Genomic DNA, 21,472 nt, shown 5'->3' on the forward strand with positions numbered 1-21,472 from the left:
CCTTGCTACCCATAAAGCTCGAGCGTAGGCATTGTTGCTCCTGCAATGATCTTGCGTCAGAGAACATTCGGTGTGCCGTGGTGAAATATAGTGAAGGCGGTATGCCGAAAGTCTTTCCAGGTATGAGCAGGTTGCACTATCATGTCGGTTGCTGAAGCGCGAGGTCGACAGGGGAAAAACTCGCGCCATGTCACTTGTCAAGAAGTTCGATTTACGCAGGTTCGATTCGGTATTAGCTGTCATTGTCTACATGTCACGAATATATTCTTGCCATCATGCGAGCAGTTGTAGCCTAACGCCTGTGTGCTGAACCTCTTGATCCCTTTGCACAGCATGCTATATATTTAGAATCATCAAATCGCCGACCCGAGCGCTTCGAAAAACAAATGGAGGAAGTCGAAGAATGTAAGTAGATAATTACGCCCCATTGCCTACTGATGATAATCATACAATGCTCATGATTGCTTTTGACGTCTCATAGGAAGCCTACAGAGCCGGAGCCTAGCAGGCCAGCGCGCGAACAGAACGCTCCATTTCGAGTGGCGTAAATATCCAAGATGGAGTTCTATGACATATAACATCGTCTGGTATGCACTCCTTATTAATCAAGATGTCCCTCCCGAAGCTTTCATTTGTTTTTATATCTTATTACTCCAGATCCCGCTGGTGGAGATTGGGTGGTCAGTACATGCTTCCCGCTCCTGAGCTCGTGACGCGGTTTCTGAAGCTCAGTCCTTCAAACTCAACATACACTGGAGTGCGTGTATTGATAGGTATACCTACTCGAGCGCATGTTGAGTTTATCGACTAGCTAGGGTACATTATGGCGGGCGGCTGCTGCTGAGACTGCAGTCATTCTTCCTGTCGCACTACGCCGTTATGGAACCCTGACAACAAGTAGGGTATCATTTGATGTTCGAATCCGTATGTTTTGAAGAACCGGCCCGAGCACAAACATAGCCCTCGACTTTCTGGTCTTTAAAGTGAGTGACTCACAATTTTTTTACCGGGAGGGATGGCACGCGGTAACAACCAAGCCAACTTCTATCCCAGACCGCTTTTGCGCATGCTCACGCCGGATCAACAGGTTGCAGAATGAGGTGACTGGTGCGCTACATATAAGTTATCATATTCCGTCACGGCAATGTAATAAAACTACAAGTGTGGAATATACTCAGTCCAAGATACTGTATCATATATACCAGCTGGAGGCAGTGATCGTAAGCTCTGTATCGTATAGACAATTAGTGCAACCCGTCCAACAAAATACATCATGACGATGAAAACTGCAATCATCGTTGTCATCTTCTTTTTACGACTCACATTGCTGTCGCCCCGCCACATTTCATACCCAATAGTAAGAAGAAAGATTATCGGCATAAATGTTATCCAAACGGCAAACACGCGCCAATTCCTCTGTTGTAAAAACGGGTAGTCCCATCCCAGATAATGTATCCCTCCGAACACCATCCCACAGGTGCATCCAATGAGAAGTGTGACCACAGCATGAGACTCGCCATAGCCACCTAGAGATGGAACACGACGAGAACGGACAGCCCAGGCAGAAATGAGGACCTGATTTCCCATAAGACTCTCAAGGGGATGTACCATAACTTCCAAAGGTGAAAATGACTTGCTAGAATATAGGCTAAACAGAGCGATCTCGGGACAGAAGTATTGATAACGTACTCGTAGGTTAAGTCGCTGGGTGATGTGGCTCCCTTCCAATGAACGGCGTAAGGAAGTCCTACATCCTTGGGCTTTTTCCACCACAAGAGATAGAAAATGCAGGTCAGAGCAGCTACGGACAGGGTGTCGATTTCAATCAGGGTGATCGGAAGCTTCTGGCGATAACGGGCGGCGAGCTGGGTGACGAACCACGCCAGTTGAAGAATGGTGACGCCTTTAGATAGTCCGTCATCCTTACTTTTATCATCTATATCTGCCTCTGTGATGACAGGCATGTCGACGGATCCCTCACGAACGAACCGCAGGAGTTCATCAGGTGTAAGAGTGGCCCGTGGCGAACCATTGACGTAGAGAATGAATCCACCCATCCATGCGAAGAACCCATGGGTCATTCCCCATCCTGTGAAGACTCATCGGTTGAGTGCCAACTTATATAGTCCAAGCATGTGGCCTACCTGTAACCTCCTTTGCAGCTTTACGAGCACTAAAAAATTGCCGCAAAGCCCAGGTGACCACGAGTTCTGGGGCAGCCATTGCGAGCCCCATGAGTAATATACGACGAGTAATTTTGGCAACTTTGCTCTCGTTTATACCCGGAATGTTCGGATGGATTGAAGTCCATGTACATGCGAATATAGTCAAGCAACAGCTCCAGATGATATTCCACAAGGATCTGGTGTAACTGTAGGATGGAGAGCTGATGACATCGAGTGTGGGGATGCTTGTACCATTGAGGCTGGGTAGTGAGGCACAGACAAACGGGATGCATGACAGGATAGCCACGGTTAGAAGGGTCATAGTGAAGTTGAGAGAGTAAGTCTGTTCATTCTGCTCTCTTTAAGGTTGTGACCCTGTGTATCAATACATTGGATGGCACACCGGTTTTTGGCACTGGCGCTATACCATAGCTGCCAATGACACAGGAAATATCATCATGATGCCGTCGTACAGGTTCCATGTGAAAGTCTTGATGGTGCCAAGACCGCTTGTATTGTACCATGATGCCTCCCTAGATGCGACTGTGAGAGCAAAAATGATGGTGGTGGAGAGTGAGCGACAGCGTGAGTAATAGGCGCTAGTACTGTGGGTAGTAATAAGTATACGGCGCTCAACCGTTAGATACCACACATGTACCCGCACTACACAATCAAGAGGCTGATACAAGTGCAGCCACAATCACTACCACAAGCGCAGCCACGATCACCACCACAAGCTCAGCCACAGACATGACCACAAGCTTGAATGTGGAAAATGTTGATTGGAGATACAAGTCAAGGTCCAAAAATGTGCCCCGTTCCTAAGGAATATTGGAAGTGAGTCCAACGTCCTCTCTACAAATATAATGTCTGACCTTATGCACAGGAAGTTGTGTGCTACTATGAGATAATTCGAGTTCTATTGGTGTGCTCGATCGATGGCCCAGAGAGACGGGTACCACGCTGAAGTTGATATGAATTTTTAAGAGGCGAGTCAGAAACTTGGTGTGCATGTTCATATCTCAAATATCCTGGAAGAACATGCGTACTCGCTGCCGTCGGTAGTCACTACCGTGACAGCGGCGTAACACATTGTAGAAATCGTAGTTTGTGAATAATCACCCAAGTGAGCTCCTTATGTCTAAAAAACTGCCATGAATGTACACAACGATTGTTTGGTACTCACAAGGGGTTCAGGCATGAACGGATCGATCTGGCTGCTGATCGATCAACACTGGCCAATGAGTCTGAACATGGAAATACACCACCGACAATGCCTGAAAGACATGCTTACTAGCATATGCAGAAAAATTCTCTTGTCTTGAAAGGTCGTGAGTTAATTTTCCTTCGATTGGTGACTACAGGTCTGCCTTGGAAGCTCGGAGGACGAATGATTTGTGTTCTTCTTACATAATCGATTGTTGCACAATGTTTGTACTTGAACTGTCGGAGATCTTTTACCGGCATCATAATGGTCACGTGTTTTGATGTGCCTCAAAATAATTTTGACCTGATTATGATGCCCTAGGCGGAGTTTTAATGTCGTTCTGATGCAAGTTCTGATGTGATTCTGATCCGTGCTAGCCTTCGATACGTTAATAATAGAACCGATCGATCAACGTTCGATCAACACTCGTTCATCTGCTACTCATACTCTCTCGTTCCCCATAATGCCTAAGTCGAAACAAAGAACATCCGACCTTGTGACATGCGATCGATGCGGGGCAAATGTCCGCTCACGTGGGTTAGTATCTCATTCAAAGTCTTGCGCAAAGAAAGAACAGGAACGGCTGGAAGACGCAGCATATGCTGATATGGTTCGGAAAGCTGAAAAGAAGGGTAGGCGCTCCAATCAGTTGTCTGATGTGCTTCATAGATTGATGACAATTGTTCAACAGAGCTTCGAAAGCAGCGTCGCATAGTGCGCAATAATCTACGACGTTTTGAGGATGCGCAGTCGTCTGCTGCAGGTGAGCGCTTATGTTTTTTATGATTGTGCTGCACTTTTTATACTAGTCATGATATAGCGGACGCCACTGCTATCTGGGCACCAGACAATGGTATATTTAATTCAATTTCATTCACAATGTACTAACACTTTGTGCTGCCTGTCAGATGTTAATATGCAAAGGTCGTCACCTCGACAACTCCCACCAATAGACCACGACGTAGCATTATCCGACTCCCACAATGCCGGTCCTGACTTCGACAATGCTGATCACGGTCCCAATGAACCGGCTCAGGAGCTCGACGATATTCGAGTTGAATACCATCCTCACAGCCAACTCCCTTCCACTACACATCGCTTCTCCGAGTTCTCCCGTAGCTGCCCGACGGAGGATTATGTACCTCGTAACAACTCACCATGGGAGCCCTTTCGCACACGGCTTGATTTCGAGATTGCAGAGATTGCACTCGAAGCTGCCATGACGAAGGATCAGACCAATCGACTCCTTGATCTCGTCCATCGGTCTGCCAGCGGCAATGATTCCTTCACGCTGCAAAATCACGACGAAGTTCGCTCGCTGTGGGAGCTTGCTTCACAGCGCTATACCAAAGTAAGTAATATATATTGTGCAACTACAACTAATCATTATAATAAGCTGATTGCATCGTGCGCAGTTTCAGAATGATAAAGTGTCCGTTCCTCATGGACAAGAGGTGTACGAATTCGAGATGCATTACCGCCCTCTCTGGGATTGGGCGCTTGACTTGTTGCAAGACAGACGTCTTGCACCTCACTTCGTGTTCGATGCTCAACGTCTTTCAAAATTTAACGGAGAGAGGTTTGTCCGCTTCATCGATGAACCATGGACTGCTGATGCCTTTTGGAGCGCACAAGTATGTATTGAAGCTTGATTCTGTTGTTTATGTACATTAATAGTATATCACCACTGTTGTAACTAGTCGCAGCTCCCCCCGAATGCCAAACCGCTGGCCTTCATCCTCTACGCGGACAAGAGTAAATTGTCATCTTTTGGGAGCCAAAAAGGCTATCCGATTATCGCCCGCATTGCCAACCTGCCCGTTCATATTCGAAATGGTAATACTGCCCTCGGAGGCGGCCGCGTCGTTGGTTGGTTGCCGATTGTTGGTGTATCAGGCGCTTGTTTTGTTAGTAGCATCGCTGATTATATTGTTGATTCAGATTGTTGAAAATCAGGAGCACGCGAAAAAGAAGAACTACGTAGACTTTAAGAATGCCGTGTGGCATACCTCCTTCTACCAGCTTCTCGCCTCGGTCGCGAAGCTCTCAACAACGGGATATTGGTTTGAATGTGGGGATGGCATCCAGCGTCATCTCTGGCCCCTTATTTTGATCTTGAGCGCCGATTACGAAGAACAGTAAGTCTACATTAGTTTGCTATGTATACTGTATCGCGAGGCTGACGTCACATTGCAGATGCGTCATGGCGTTGATCCGTGGACTTAAGGGAAAATTCCCGTGTCCAGTGTGTTTGGTTCCGCAGGATGAGCAGTCTGTTCTCCGTCCCCACGAGCTGCGCACAAGTCGCCAATCTAAAGACACCCTCCATACTGCAAGATCGAGGCCTTCTGAGAAGGAAAAGGAGGATCAGCTAAAGGCTTTCTCACTCCGAAATGTTGAGGTATTGTGCTGTTTTTATGATATCTATGGACACGCTCATTATGTCATTGAATTGTTAGAATGTCTTTTGGAGGATTCTTTACACAGATGTTCATCGCGCTCTCTCTGTCGACCGTCTGCATACATACGAAGAAGGACTGTGGGGCGACCATCTGTGGAATGAAGTAAAATTTTGGATTTCGGACCTCGGGCGGCAGGCAGCCGTTAAACTCGACACAAAGTATGTATTGGTACTACAATGTATTGATGCTAGCACTGACTTGTGGCCTCAGCTTCGATGCGCTGCCACGATGGCCTAATCTGACCCATTTTTCATCGGTCATGGCGGTGGATTTCAATGACGGTACTGTTCTTGGGGATCTATCAAAGGTGCGTCTATACATTATAGCGTGATTTGCGGCACTAACACGAACTTAGATGATTATATTTGCAGCGCAGGATATTCTCCACCCGTCCTGCTGTAAACTGGGACACCTACTACTACGATGCATCCGCTACTACGTGGAGCTCGATATGTACACTTCGTTTGAAGTCCAAACAGAAGATACAATTTCGGCAGGAAGGTTTGCCCTGCAAAAATTCTCAGAAGTGATGGAGGTAAGTCACCGTATTTGTTCAGATATTGTCGTTGATGATTGATGTTTCATTATTGACAGGAATACATTACCGAATCGCAGCCAGAAACCTTCAAAAATTGGAACTTTCCAAAGAAGCACTTGATCTCGCACGTATTCGACGATATTTTGGCTAAAGGTGCGACACGTAACTACAACACGAAGCCGAATGAGAAAATGCACGGCTCTTTGCGAAAAATTTACCTTCAACGCACAAACTTCAAGAACGTTGCTTCTCAGGTTCGTCGCCTATATCGTCTCACAAGCTCAGTCTAACCAATTATAGATCCTGCGCTATGATGAATGGCTTCTGACCTCAACGTCTATGCGCACCGAACTTGATGAACTTGACGAGTACAATCAACGAGACACTCGTGATCCCGAGACCAACGAAGCCCTGGACGACACTGGAATCCCCGAGCCAGGGACTATACATGCACATTTAGGTTCAAAGCAAGGCAATCACTCGTTTTCGGACATCATGCACTCCCATGGGACCGACAGGGCTTTTGCCGACTTTCGGATGAAGCTTAACGGCTTCCTGAATGGTTTCTTGCCACAAAACAATATTCCCCTGCCAGACGGAAGGCGCATTCACCTACGCGCAGAGGATATGGTATGTTAATTTACCTCACCCAATTGACAGTACTGATATTTTCTATCAGATTACAGAGTTTCGGTTCTTGCGCATAAACTATGAATCAATGGTTGACTGGCGCCTGCACCGAGACTTGCTTCGGTGCAACCCACAATTCTATGGATCGCCAAGGTACGACTGTGTCATGGTGAAAACTGCAGACAAGCCGTTTTTCGCTCGCCTTGTATACATGTTCAGCTGCTCGATCGGCGGCGCTGATTTCCCTCTCGCCCTTATACATCCCTACGATGTTGGTATTGCCAGTAGCCGTCGAAGACGAGATGATGATATCGGAGTGTGGCGTGTGCGAGCCAAACCTCGCTCATCCTCCGAGATCATTTCTGTCCGGTCAATCGTTCGGGGCGCTGCTCTTGCCAGCGATCCCGAAACACCTGGAGATTACTTTGTCATCCACACTGTGGACACTGACATTTTCCTTCGAGTCAAGGCTCTCCAAGCTCAATTGTTATGACCAGGCCATTCTCATCACTAGTATGTTTTGGTCTCCTCATCCTTCACTTGCACCGAGCTATTATTTACATGCTGGTCCTTCAGCAGGTGACCATCTCGTTTTGACACCCATCCCAAATCAAATCCAGCACGATCACAGCCCCTACTCTGCGAATCCTAGTATCACCGTAGAACCCCCACCACATCCATACCATCGATCTCACCATCGCTACACTTCATCATCCCTCAGTTCTGCTGCTCTCCCTCCAGGCCCCCTCCCTCCTCCCCCATCCACTCGTGGTGTCCGTCCTCGCTCAGGCAGCTTCGATGACACATCTTATCTCATTGCACCCCTCCAGCCACCTTCCAAACAACCTCGCAATGACCGTGGCGAATATGACCACAGGCCTCCACTCTCTGTAAGTTCCCTCTCATACTACCTTTTTATCTTCTCACATTCTCCAGGCTACATCCATGTCACGCGATCGCATTTCTGAAATTGACCCCCGCCCCCAACAGCTTCCTCGAATTCAACATCACCTCACGATTGGTCCTACTCATAAATCTCACTCCAGATCCAGCAGCCGATCCAGTGTCCGTCATACATCGAGGACCTCCTCCTTGACACTACCACTGATGAAAGGAGCACTCTGAATGCCCATGACCAACAGCCAGTCTCCCCGTGCCAAATTGGCTGCCCACCAGTCCAGGGGTATCCCAGTAGGTCCATTAGATCAACCTGGCAAACTCAGGACCTATCAAACCCACATTTTTGCCCCTCCCGTCGCGGGCGCCCCCCAAAATAAGGGAAAACCAGGGTCTACCAATGCAAATGTGGGTGGCTATAGCAATGCTAGCACAGCTCGATTGCATTGTACAGATACCATTCCTGTCGGTGTGATTTCTGGGATGCAGAGACAGACGCAGTCACAAGTCTTTCCAAGCTCAGCGTCTTTCTCAGCGCCTTTAGTGATTTTGCAGGAGAAGAAACATGTTGGTGTGTCTGCAAAGGACACAGATAGAGACTGGAACTGTGACCCCCCTCCCCGCCCGCAATCACTACTCCTGGATGAAGACGACAGGGTGCGGTGTCAAGACAAACCACTCCTGAGTATTGGTCGTCATACAATTCTTGCAGCCACGAGACATCGCAAAGGCGTACAATCTGGTGGGTGCGGTGTCCTATGGTGGGTGAAACATCCTCCATTCTATCACCCCCTAGTTGACACATACCTCTCAGTGCAACGCCTTCCTTCTCCCCACTCCGACCCCAACACACGGATGTGATACAAGAAACTTACCAACACGCAGAGGTCAGGTCTTAACCAGATTCCCAACCACTGGTTCACGCTTTGGTGGAGTCCAACAATCAACCGTGCCAATGTGTGCCGGTTTCTAGGTCCAGCTTGATCTGGCAGGTGTTTTCATGCACAGCAAGATCCCTGCCCTTAAAATCTCACTGATCCAAATCTTCCGTGCGGCGTGCGCATTTGTGGCAGAAGATTCACGAAAGTGTGGTTATGGACTTGTGTCAGGTCTTTGACCAGGAGCTAGAGTCACTCCAGATCGAGACGGTGCAAAAGGAGACTATTCACCCCATCTCTCGGCCTTCACTGATTACAGATGTAGGTCACCTTTCATACCTTTTTGGAATTTTATCTACATATGTGTTTCTTTTAGAACAATGACATTTTGGATGATACGACCGACATTCAGCTTCATTGGGGTGATTTTCAACACTCATGATATTTGAGCGATACACTCGTGCCAAGTTCCTGGACTACGTTTCCGACTCCATGAGTATCTGCCCCTCGCCAACTGATGTCATGATCGGCATGGCTCTAGTGTATATTCTACCTCCTGTGCTAACAGTCTCCAGTTGAGTCCCGCCGAGTCTTATCACGCATAATCCCACTCAAATGTCTAATTGAGGCAAGGGCACCCCACCCCCTAACAAGTTTTCATAAACTCGTTTGTCATATCTAGATTCTAAAGTACCAAAAGGCCGATATTTTCAATAGGTAAGCCTCCACTCTTGGTACCGTGACACAGCGGTTGAACTTTATACAGTAGTTTGTGAGTGCTTGTGCCCCAGAGGCCAATGTTGGCGTCTGACACATGTATATAGCGAACTCTGGTTGTGGGAGAAATATCAAGCATCCTCGCAGGAGGATCGAGGTCTTTGAATAACTCCAAAACCACACAAACCCCCAACTGTTCATGCTGCGTCTACGATGGGGCCGTCATCATCTACTCATTGCATGAGCTTCCATTGTCTGGCGGGGATTCTCAGACCGTAAGTAGACCGTAAGTGGTCCGATTCTTCCCGAAGAACAGGTATGTCTCTCAGTTACTACCTCTGTATCTACATGATTATTGAACATATGTATAGGAATGAAACGGACAAGTCTGGGAACGGCCCTGCAGGATTCATCGCCGACCTGGGAGTGGGCAATCCCACAGTTCGTAATTTTTACTTGCAGTCACACAGGGGTCTCCTCAGAAGTTCATTCATCACCATCACTCACTTTGCCGATCACTGATTGTTTATATAGCTAGCAGACCAAGTCATTACATCACACTGATTCAGAGTGGCGCATAATTGATGGTCTGTGTGTCGCAACTGATTCCCTGGTATGAAACCTCTGATCCAGCAGGCCATGGCCAAGATCATGAAGGCCAATCCGGCATGTCATGTCTTGTGCAAGCATATCCGCAAGGGTCTTCAGTTGTACTCTTCTGAGCCTATGGAGCCTTACCTCAACAGCCAACGACTTCCTCCTCAAGCCTCAAGGATCTCGAGCCTCTTGGGTGGGTAAAGACGCAAGCTTTTGAGCGCAGCCACCTCTCTCCCACAGACATCACCATTAAAATGAGGGGTTCGAGTATTCGAACCAGACCTTTGTGAACACGTTCTCAGTGGTCCACTACTGAAATGGTGAGTTTCTCTCTGGCTGTTTGCGTTCATTATTGGCTAATAACCCATCAATACTTCTCACCCCTTCCGCAGCTTATTACACTCTGAGCCATTATGTCGATTGTGTGCATACCAGTGTGCCCTTAATTTTCGCTTCACCTGGACCATACAAAGCAACTTGAAGAGTCCTCGTTCAACAACCTCGTGTCAATTTACGTTCACAGTTTTACAGACGTAAGTCACCTTATTCTGTCTCTGAATCACAAGATTTGATCTGTCCGCATGTTATTGTGTAGGCTCGCAATGTGTACCATCGTGCTGCAATGTACGTCTTTACCTGGACCATTCAATTTGACTTACTTTTTCGGTTACAGCCTCATGACCTCAATGACTCATACTCCTTCTGGCGCAATAAATTAGTAAGCATAATTTATTAGTGTCCCTTCTGTTACACCAACTTTGCGACCGCATTATAAAATGACATCGACTGTGAGATGGCTTTGACTCGGTGCCCTGCAACCTACCCTCTCAGATTTGCCATTTGAATCATCAATGTCTAACTCTGATTCTAACTCGATGACTCTATCTCATTCAGGCTCTGAATCAGGCTCTGAATCGGAGGATGAAGGCATCCGACGGCCTGTGGCTCCACCGAGCAGAGGTGCTTCTGTTGAGCACTACCAAGAGGTACGCTCTTGCTTCTGTTCATATCTGTTCTAAATATCACTAATGCACTCTATCTAATAGTACATCAAATATCTACAGCTTCAACATGGGCAGCTCCAGCAGCGGAATGCGTCTCTGAATGAGAGCAACAATGTTCTCGCTGCGCAACAGCTGAAGCGTTCTCGCAAACGCCCTCAATTGTCATCACCTAGAACATCATCAATGTCTCAATCAGCATCTGTGACATCGTCCACACCCGAATCCGCTGCGACCTCTGTCACTTCTGATTCATCGAAGACCAATGAGATCGACAAACTTATTTTAGGTTTGGCAAAGAAGTATGCTTTGACTACTGAGATGTTTCTCCCCGACAAAGTCATTTTTCAAACGGACTGTCCTGATCCTCCAGCCGACTTCTCGGCCCCAAATCGTTATGCGAAGAAGTCTACAGAAAAGGATGCTCTCGTCGCTGAACTCTACGCATCCATTGACCACGTGTTGCATGCTCGGATGCGAACAAACATGTTCTTCAACCAGGTGCGTAGTTCTTACTAATATCTCAAGCCATTTTATTAACTAAAGCCTCGAATAGTTTGGTAGTGGAATGCAGCAAGCTCGTTCTTCATTTCTAAACAGCCTGCGCACCGTTGCAGGTGGTATATTCGATATGCCAAATGAATTCTTCGTGTCAAAATACGACCGTACTTCACTTCCGCAGGTCACGGGCTTAATTGGATGGGAAGCGGGCAAGGGAAATGTATATGATATCTTCAAGGCGCCCATACTTTACCCTGATCACATCGTAAATGAGAAGAAAATTTTCAGAAACTGGATCGTCATTGCGAAGGTAAGTTCTAGTTTTCGATGACAGACCTCACTGCTCATACCTTATTTTAAAGGTCATCAAGGTTGCAATATGCGGAAAGATGTCATTGTATCCCAAAGCACGCGGTGGACCACCTTCCTACGCCAAAATATGGCAACTCACGAACTGCACTCCTGGGCTGATCGCATTTGGTGTCACATCAGTAAGATTTTCATACTCTAAATGTACAATACTCATCACACGCTGTAGACTATATTTATCCTATCCCCAGATCAGGAGTTTTCAGGCAATGGTGTTGGCGCTATTTCCTCGATCGCATATCACTCCATCTTTCGGACAGTCAAGAAGTTCTTCGTCGTCAAGTGGACCCATCAGCGCATCAAATCCATCATCGACCAAATCAACGGGTACGTCTTCGATGGTTTTGCGAAGATGCAGCCATCCGATGATGCTCTGTGCACCATGGAGGATGTCACTGAATCACTCGATCGCGTTATGGCGGCGCTTGACGCCAGTGATTCAGACTCGGAATCATTGGAATATGTCGACCTTCCAGTCCACGCTAATGAAGACACGCACCGTTCTGCTGCAACCTCTGGACCTACCAGTGTGGCAGCCATGCCCACCAACGCCAACACTCTTCAACTAGAGGTTGTGGCACCTGTCGTTAACAGTAATCCTGACCCACAGCCAACTCCATGTCCCCCAACTCCATGTCTCCCAACTCCTACGGCACTTCACGCAGAGACTTTGGCTACCGAATCTCAGGAGCAGGTACCCAAGTCTAAGGGCAGGAAAAAAACCAAGTCAACCAATGATTCCGCCGCTACACGTCGCTCCTCTCGTCACACATGATTTGTCGTATTCCATAGTTATATACATGCTTTGTATTAGTATCACAACTAGTACAATCTGATTGCAATGCAGGCTTCGCATCATTGTCAAATAAATTTGTCACGTTAGAATGAGCATTAAAATTTGGTTGATAACCTTAAAATGCACATTGATACCACCGGGATGCCCATTTACACTCAGTGGGTACCATTTAAATGTACATTAATACTTGGTGGGTTACCATTGAAATGCGCACTAACACTCGGTGGTTACCATTGAAATGCGCACTGACACTTGGTGCGTACCATTAAAATGCCCATTTCAATGTGCATAAAAATAGCGTGGTAATGCTCATGAAAATGCTGACTGTTATCTTAGAATATATCATAATGGGCCCGTGTCGTTAGGCCATTTTAATAGATTAAAATGCCATAAAAAAAGTTCCGACAACTCGTAACTTACTCAAGGCCACAGCTGGCCGAACATCAGTGAACCGGTGAAGTTTTGATAAGAGCATATATAACGATATATAGTTCAAAATAACAAGAATCATCATAATTCTGCTATGGGTGATTACATTGTCATTTTTGGCCTTGTAGAGGCAGATACACTTCGTGATTGTCCTACAGAGGTTTATGATGCGAATAATGCTGTGATATCACTCACAATCAAACTTGGAGGAGAGGTGGAGCACAAGTTGGTGGTAAGTCTAAATGAATCAGCGCTGCCACCTTAGAAATAAGGTCAATATTTTTGAAACTAAGAGCTAAGGCCAACGTCTTCCAGAAGGCCGGAGCATGTCCGCCAGGCCAGCAGACCTAAATTTGAACCCTACTTTAGCTATCAAGGTTGTCGTATTCACACGGGTGATGATTGCGAGCTATATATCAGTTGGAAATTTGTGTGAACATGCCGCACATTTTGCAGCAGCGCAGCACGTGTTTATTAATTGGAAAATAATTCATTTATACCATGCTTGGAGACCTTAGGCGATCTGATTTAGTTGAGTAACAACTGACAGCGGTACACCGCTCGCGATCGCACTCCAAGAAGTCATACCTATGCATTGATACTGCTTAGTTGTTGCACAGTAGCTTAGCAGAGAACTTTAGAGCAAAGGGTCATGCCTCGCACTCAGATACTGCTTGCTACTCAAGGGCTTTATGTTACGCTGCGTCATAACTCGACAGTGTGTTTATTAATTGGAAAATAATTCATTCATTACCATGCTTGGAGACCTGAGGCGATCTGATTTAGTTGAGTAACAACTTACGGCGGTACACCGCTCGCGATCACACCCCAAGAAGTCATACCTATGCACTGATACTGCTTAGTTGTTGCACACTAGCTTAGTAGAGATCTTTAGAGCAAAGGGTCATGCCTCGCACTCAGATACTGCTTGCTACTCAAGGGCTTTATGTTACGCTGCATCATAACTCGACAGTCGTATTCAGTCGCGATACGTCCCAAAGAGGTCATAGCACTGCGCAGACCGGCAGTACCTTTATGGTGTAGTACCTTGGTGTGAGAGTTGAAAGCAGTGAGTAATGGTTTGCCTGGGTACCTCACTTAACATTCGACAAGGACCTCAGGTGTTGCGCCACGCCGATCAGCATCATGGTGTGTTTTTGCGCCGTACGAGAGGAATTCTGTGTGCGGGCGTTCACAATCTTCGTAGCTTAGCTCCTCCGTCTAACGATAAAATTATTATCAGGGAATATTATGTTTTGCCACGACGTTGTTCCGCTCTACTTTAATGATTGCTGACCTGTCACTGTCGACGATGATCTTTTTGAAACGCTGATCTTCTTCAGTTGCGTGTTGATGATCCATGCAAGACTGAGTGTTTGTATTGTCCCAACAACGCGGGCGAGCATCACTTTTGTGAATCCGAGTGAGTGGGTATTACCTTTGTGAATCAGCCGGACGTGTTCACCAAGTGAGCGGCAATCAATTAATAATGTGATTTGACTATCCATGGAACCTTCTGTGCGTATCTAATGTCTGGGAGATGTGTTCCACTTGCACCACTGTCCAAAAGAGGCGGTAGCTTGACGCAAATACTGTACCGTTATGATATAGTGCATTCGCCCGGGATTTGCCAGAATTGAGTGATTGCTACCATGCAGCTTTAATCCTGCCTTCGAGGTCATTTATAGTTGTAATATGCTGTCAGCGCAAAATGCAAAAAAATCCAGTTTGTCAAAAAGAAATAGAGGACTGTGCAATCTACAGCGTGAATTGTGCGTTTGAGAAAATTCATAGTTGTAACAATGTTGTCCACACAAAATCAATATTATCACTTCGCTAGGAGATCATTTGAGGGTGTCTACTTTTGGTCACACACAGACGGTCTAACTTTAGTCATATCAAGCAACGCATCAAGTCATGACATCAACAGAAAGGTATATTGATGACAACGCTACTGGGAAGATAGTAAAATAATGATAGGTCTTAGGGTGAATCGAAGGCAGCATCATCACGCATTGCCCTTTGCCTTGCGAGGGAATTTACTGACATGTTGGCCTTCGCTGCATCGCTCAGCTCTTGACGGCACCTCCGTCCGAACACTTTCCTAACAGGAGAGCTCAGCTAGAGTTTGTTGTTGGAACTGTCAGTGACGCACCTAGTCCACCATTCAAGTAACCTGTCGACTCGGCGCCGAGCATCTCGACCGGGGGGCCTTTCGAAGAAGTCTACAATGGTGCGCCAGAATTGGACATAATCAAAGTCACCGTCGAAGGAACGCCAGGAGGTAACGGAAGAAAGTGCGAAACGGATCTGTCCGTTTGATCAGCCTGGGCTGCTGCCAATGTCACTAAGTGCTACCACATACCTGGCACGCAATATATGCGAGCGAACGAGGGGTGACCTTCTCCAACTTGATGATTTGCGCAACATGCTTCTTAACCTTGAGTCCAGAGGAAGACCTTCTAGCATGTCGGTTGTTCTGAATAACATCAGCACCATCACCGTCACCTTCAGTATCTTTGGCTGAGGAGGGCGATGTAAACACGGCTTTATAGCCCTGAAAATGAAAATGCTCGTGAGATCACACATGGGCGACTCCTGAGCGACATACCTGAAGAAGAATCTTGCCCTTGAAGAGGCCCTCCTCCAAATCATTTGGATCGGCGGTATACCTTTCGTACAGGAATGCTGGAAAAGATAGATCCGTGACGATATGGCCATCCGAACGATTTCGAATCCCCGACTTTACTCTGGTGAAAGGTGAGTACTTCTTCAAGGGATTTAAATGTGCCACCTACGCTGGGTTGTTCCAATCTAGCTCAGCCGGGCAGAGCAGCCGGCCGCAAGCATCATTGGCGAAACCACGCAAATTTTTATCATCTGCGTCGACTGGTGGATCGGGCTTAAATTCGCGATTGACCCATTCGGAAACGAGACCCTTCAACTTGGAGGTATCGTCTCCTCGAGCGCTCTCAGCGCCCTGTCGAAGCTAGAGAAAATACTTCAGCATGAAAGCTGACGGATGTGATGAAAAGTAACCATTTTCAACATTTGTACGTAGTCGTGATTCTCCATGTCCGTAGCCTCCTTATGAAACCACCGCAAGTTCTGCGTGAAGATGACATAGCCTACCTGCAGCCGATCTTGACTATATAGACAAGCCCATCAGTGGCACTCATGAACCCGGTGCGAAGAACATACTCGATGGTAGTTTCTGCATCCTCATCAGCGTCGCACCTTCGGTCATTTTCGACCACAAGGTCCTCGATGTTATCGAACAAAGCAACCACACGCCTCACCGCCCTTCCTTGAGCTATATAATAGTTTGTCTGCCTGACAGGTTGTGAGAAAAGCCAGCTCGATGCCTGAAATAATAGTCGCACCTTTGTTTAGCTGCACGGCCCGCCTCGAGGGACCCCAGTTTCTCCTCCAGTTGTGCGATTCTCCTTCTCTGTCGGGCCTGCAGAGATGCGTCCGCTGCATTAGATGTTTCCCGCTGGCTCGGAAGGCTGTCATCTTGGCCTTGCCGACCTTCAGCATGCGACGTGTCACTGCGATCGTCCTGCAGCAGGTCGTCGTTTTGCACCTCGTGCGGCATGAAAGCAGAGGGAAGGGAGGAAACAGGTTGATGAAGTTGAGTAAGGGAAATACGGGATAGAACTGGGATAGAACTGACCTGCTCACGTCTTATATGCTGTGGAGATTGGTGCTAACTGCCTAACAAGCGAATGCCATTAATGGTAGCAGGAATCGCTTGAAGAGAGATACCCTATTTGGGTATTGATGTTACCCGACGCCATCACATAATATCTTGGGTGGGACGCACGAGCACAGACTCGGATGATGTCTAGGTGTAACGGACCTTGAGTTGTACGCTAACCCGGCACCATGTGGAGTGGAGTACCCGTGAAAAGTTTGGCGACATCCAGCGTTATGAGTTCCTTCGAGTCACCAGATTAGACTGTACGTAGCTATAGTAGTCTTGCGGAGCCTGGCCACGCTGGGGCAATCCAGCGGCAATTATCTACGAAAAAAGCTACAAGTGACGTGAATACTAGCAATCAAATCAAATTTTCAGTCATTCTGCACGTACTAGTACTACATCCGGGTCAAGCAACATTTCAAACTCTCTTCCTACTTCAAGTTGCCCATCCTCTGCTTCCTCATCAAACACAACAACGATTTCCTTGCGAGCCTTCCCAGGAGCGGCGTATGGGACACCAAAGAGCAAGTTTTTGAGACAGCTCTCCTCCGAGTCGTCATCTGCACTGGTGTCCGATTGTGGGGGTCAGCACCTACTAGTAGCAGGACTAGTTGATGGTATGTTTTGGAGTTTTTGACCATCGCGATGGTTAACTTAACACTTGGTGGATGTTCGTGAAGCCCATCATGTGCATGATCGTTGATCAACGTAGGGTCTCTTTACAGAATGACTGAGTCCAAGTCCAAACATCACGTGTGCCAACTTCCCTGACCTTCGCAAAAGGTACCCATTCCGAGTCGGTAACTTATTGTCGGTCGATCTCGAGTTCAACTGCCTTGTATGAAGTTATGACTTTTGCCTCATGGACGGGCTGGTCACCAGTCTACTCCGAGTGGCCCAAGTCACTGGCGGGCCGCTTGTCTGCCCAAAATTTCAATACACTCTCCGCACCGTGACGGACTTCAACCTACGTCACCAGACTACTTCTTTTCCTCTGCCACCACCTCTGCCACCTACATTCCCAGATACAACGGCTTTACTACCATTTGTCATGTCTGGACTCTTCAGCACCACTATCTCAGTCATTACCGGACAACGGAGCTTAACGTGCACATCCGTCACGCTGCGAAGCATTTCGAGCATTCGGAACACCTTGAGTCTGTCCGACGAGCGAGCGAGAAGCTGCGATTTTTTTTAGCAGTATAAGCGGTCGTGGAGCTACCAGCAAACACAAACCTAAGCAGCAGCTTCGGGGGAACTTCTGTTGGAAAATGAGAACGCACAAAATATTTGGAATAATTATACTAGCGTTCCTCGACCGGCTACAAAGGAGGGATTTCACAGCATTGTCGTAGGTCGATCATGTGAAGCTCGATTTGCAGGCATCCATGGGTATGTATGTACAACTCAATTTGCCCACAGTATAAAAGATAATATTTCGCGACAGCAAAATTATACGGTGCTATACTTCCCACGGTTACAATATCGAGAACTCATCAGTTCTCTGATGCCAAGGGGCAGAAAGGTAATATTCCTCTCTGATGTTCAGGAGTCCTTCTATTGACTCACTTCAAGTTGGCGCTTCGGTCTCTCCACCCTAAGGTGTTCATACCGCCATTCGTGGCAGGCACGTCAGCCTCCAGCATATGCAATACATATTCGCACTGTGACCATTTGCAATACTGAATTTTATCTGATGTTTATCGCCTGTTTTCGCTACTGAATATCGTGCGTTTTCATCATTTTGATTGTGTCTAGCTAGTTAACGATAGATTGAGGCTGTTTCACCTTTCTCGCAATCCAAATCTTCTCAAAAGCCTATCCAACCTGCCCATCATCCTCGTGATCGCGCCGCTGAAGTTCGTTGTGCATGGTTTGTGTTTCTTCGCCATACTTGATAATATCGAGGACTGTCTGCCAGTCAGTACCAGTCTTCTCCCTGCAGATGCGCTTCACTGTGGCAGTCACGGTGGTTGGTGCGTCATTCAGAAATAGAACCTTGCCAAAAACGATGCCGGTGAGCATGCCGCAGCCAGTAAAAGGTTATAGTAAGTACTTCTTGATTCTGCAGAAGCGGTCTCGCATTGTTTTGAACTGCTGCCGCATATTGGGAGGTGCAGGAAAGGGTAGGGGTGGTGCTGCCTTCCAGCGAGTTCATTGCAAATTTGGGGTCTGTCCAAGTCACAGCAGAATTGCATGGACTCAGACCTGCCAGTGCCGCTGACAGGGAGTCCTGGACCGTCTTTTCAGTGGCCCAAGGGGGCTGAGTAGTTGTATGAAGATGAGAAGAGTAAGACATAGCTGCGGCTGTTACCATTCAAAAATTCGCTGAGATCCACTGGTGAGCGCTAGCGCTTATAAGTAGCTGCCAGTCTCGACATAGTGATTACGATAGAGTAGGCACGTCATACCATATTAGGTGCAGGCTAGTAGAGTGGCTGTGATCAAGGTGACTTGGTGAGAAAAATGGCACACTCAGCGGGCTCGACTACTTCTAAGTACTATCTCGCTGGGAGTTCAACGTTCAACAATTGGCACTTTCAAGTGAAGTGTCACTCGTTTTTACACTTAACTTGCAGAAATTTGAATAGATACTCATGTTTGAATATTTGATACTTTATTTTTTCAACCTTATTTGAAAACAGACCTTTGCCACGTATACGTACCAAGTAACATCCATAGAGCACATGCCAAAAATGGTAATAAGTGATTTTCAAACCCAGCACATACCAAAATTGGGTCTGGTTAATTCGGGCCATCAGATCATGAGGTTCAGGGTTTTGTAAACACCCACTCCTCATGGCATAGTACATGCCAGTACCTGAGTCAGTGTGGCTTCAGCCCAATCACATCTGATAGTTTCTAGCTTCATAAAAGGCATAGAGTCAAATAAATCTACTGCTCAATTAATTCAGTTTATTCGAGAGGGATCAGGAATCTTCTAACTTGAATTCAGCGAAGGATTTTAAAACTCCGACGCCTATATTACTAATTGCTTATGCACTCACGGTATGCCCCCCAACCAAGTTTCTCCCCGTTGAAAAATGAACCCAGCCGCTACTGTAACTGAGGCCTGCGATCTTGAAGCTCTACATTTGTCGACCACACCTAAGCTCCAACACCCCTATTCCCATGTTGTCAGCACTTCCAGGCATGACTCAAGCTCTCCTCCTCCAAACTCACATCTCCCTGTACTGAGCTCACCTCCTTCAAATTCACCTCCAAGCACTCCCCCATCCATCAGAGTAGCCAACTCAGGTACTATTGATGTCACTGAGAATCATGTTTTGTAGACTAATAAAATAACAGACTCAGGGACAAGTATGGTCTCGGATGCGGATTATAATCTTCCTCAGACGCCAAGCCCTACACATTCCAGTCACATACACCGTGTCCGGTCTCCCTCCTCTCCTGGGGCTGGATCAAGTCGTGCTCATCGGACGCTGAGCAGTAACGCGTACCATCCTTATCGCTCACCGCTCTCTCTCGAAGATAATAACCGCTTCGAGAGGATGATACTCAGACATCTCTACACCAACGACGATGATTCATTGGAGCCAATGTCTCGCTCGGTGAGCCCTATACTGAACTCGTGCAGCTCATTATATTTATTTTGTAGTCTAAGGAGGCATTTTTAGCTTACATAGATGGCATGAGTGCCCATTCCTTCCGCTGTGCTGTTCATTTCAAGGAGGCGGTTCGTGAGTGCCTGCGGATGGAATATTATACCAGACAATGGCGGGTCGAGGTCTCGAACAGGCTGAACACTTTTTCGGTTGCATTGTCGAATGATGCAGAGGGGGAGTTCCGAATGGCGGAGAAAGAATCCAAATGGCTACTGAATGTGTTGCTTGACCGTGAAGACTTGACCGCTGCTATCGGAGATCCCCAAACTCTCGCTGCAGCTAGTGAACACAGCAAAAAGGCTCTCAATCATGTTGACGCTGAGCTAGATGTTTTAAGACGTCGTGCGGCGAAGGGCACCGTCCAAGCTGATGCCAACGTGGTAAGTACGGTTTAATCAGCGATAACACGGATAACTGATGTTCTTTTTTTGGAATCAATGTAATAGAATACACGCGCCCTCATGTGAATTGCCCTCATGCTTCGGAGTAGTTCTTCTTGTACCTTATAGTGTCGCACTTTCGTAAACCAATGTTTCCTATCGCAGAAATCTATCATTCAATCGAAATGCATTCAAATAAACCTAATCCCGCTGGCAAGGCTGCCTTCAAGTTCACTCACCGTCCGCGATGCAGCCCACTGGCTACCATCCAGGACTGCCAGCCCCGAACACGATAACTGATCACGACGCTGCGTCGCGCTTTACCCCAGACCAGTCCATCCCTGGCGGTCCTTATTCGCCCGATCCCAGTATCTTTCAAGATGGCTACTTACAGTTTGATTCTCCCCCGCCGCCCAATATCTATGATGACCCACTGCATCATTACATGACTCGGACTCCTCCTCCTGTCGACTCGCCATTCCCGGAAATGTGGCAGGGCGCCGCCTACTATGGCTTAGAAGCCCATCTCGGTCATGGCATGGGTCCAGATCCCGAGCCACCACAAAACGTTGGCGA

General features: G+C 47.2%; 6 protein-coding genes across 6 annotated transcripts; 2 read left to right on the forward strand and 4 right to left on the reverse strand.

The window, feature by feature from the left end:
* Positions 1-1,133: 1,133 nt before the first annotated feature.
* Positions 1,134-2,620, reverse strand: DEU56DRAFT_865999 (uncharacterized protein). The gene is made up of 3 exons (XM_041355388.1): positions 2,145-2,620; positions 1,690-2,089; positions 1,134-1,636 (listed from the first exon to the last, which is right to left on the reverse strand). The coding sequence occupies exons 1-3, from the start codon at positions 2,485-2,487 to the stop codon at positions 1,156-1,158; spliced, it is 1,224 nt and encodes a 407-aa protein (XP_041202019.1). The 5' UTR covers positions 2,488-2,620; the 3' UTR covers positions 1,134-1,155.
* Positions 2,604-3,562, reverse strand: DEU56DRAFT_984835 (uncharacterized protein). The gene is made up of 4 exons (XM_041360009.1): positions 3,460-3,562; positions 3,041-3,399; positions 2,824-2,986; positions 2,604-2,770 (listed from the first exon to the last, which is right to left on the reverse strand). Exons 2-3 carry the CDS (start codon positions 3,182-3,184, stop codon positions 2,837-2,839), a joined length of 294 nt encoding a protein of 97 aa, XP_041202020.1. The 5' UTR covers positions 3,185-3,399; positions 3,460-3,562; the 3' UTR covers positions 2,604-2,770; positions 2,824-2,836.
* Positions 3,563-4,355: 793 nt separating this feature from the next.
* DEU56DRAFT_874099 (uncharacterized protein) lies at positions 4,356-7,495 on the forward strand (the record flags this gene model as incomplete). The annotated part of the gene is made up of 12 exons (XM_041355915.1): positions 4,356-4,388; positions 4,409-4,723; positions 4,788-5,006; positions 5,073-5,255; positions 5,314-5,510; positions 5,569-5,773; positions 5,832-5,992; positions 6,045-6,141; positions 6,190-6,369; positions 6,429-6,626; positions 6,673-7,002; positions 7,052-7,495. The coding sequence occupies 12 exons, from the start codon at positions 4,356-4,358 to the stop codon at positions 7,493-7,495; spliced, it is 2,562 nt and encodes an 853-aa protein (XP_041202021.1).
* A 3,447-nt stretch (positions 7,496-10,942) lies between these two features.
* DEU56DRAFT_919012 (uncharacterized protein) lies at positions 10,943-12,737 on the forward strand (the record flags this gene model as incomplete). The annotated part of the gene is made up of 5 exons (XM_041358204.1): positions 10,943-11,077; positions 11,138-11,593; positions 11,649-11,903; positions 11,956-12,084; positions 12,132-12,737. 5 exons carry the CDS (start codon positions 10,943-10,945, stop codon positions 12,735-12,737), a joined length of 1,581 nt encoding a protein of 526 aa, XP_041202022.1.
* Positions 12,738-15,170: 2,433 nt separating this feature from the next.
* Positions 15,171-16,785, reverse strand: DEU56DRAFT_748001 (uncharacterized protein; the record flags this gene model as incomplete). Its single annotated transcript, XM_041349316.1, has 8 exons — positions 15,171-15,291; positions 15,343-15,497; positions 15,616-15,744; positions 15,799-15,937; positions 15,986-16,176; positions 16,227-16,335; positions 16,371-16,520; positions 16,571-16,785. The coding sequence occupies 8 exons, from the start codon at positions 16,783-16,785 to the stop codon at positions 15,171-15,173; spliced, it is 1,209 nt and encodes a 402-aa protein (XP_041202023.1).
* Positions 16,786-17,062: 277 nt separating this feature from the next.
* On the reverse strand, positions 17,063-19,189 carry DEU56DRAFT_761350 (uncharacterized protein; the record flags this gene model as incomplete). The annotated part of the gene is made up of 8 exons (XM_041350523.1): positions 17,063-17,128; positions 17,155-17,211; positions 17,281-17,455; positions 17,867-18,049; positions 18,174-18,212; positions 18,460-18,554; positions 18,718-18,888; positions 18,947-19,189. 8 exons carry the CDS (start codon positions 19,187-19,189, stop codon positions 17,063-17,065), a joined length of 1,029 nt encoding a protein of 342 aa, XP_041202024.1.
* Between the last annotated feature and the right edge of the window lie 2,283 nt (positions 19,190-21,472).

Source organism: Suillus clintonianus, assembly GCF_016758775.1.
Source record: "Suillus clintonianus strain FC179 chromosome Unknown DEU56scaffold_151, whole genome shotgun sequence".
Classification (NCBI taxonomy): Eukaryota; Fungi; Basidiomycota; class Agaricomycetes; order Boletales; family Suillaceae; genus Suillus; species Suillus clintonianus.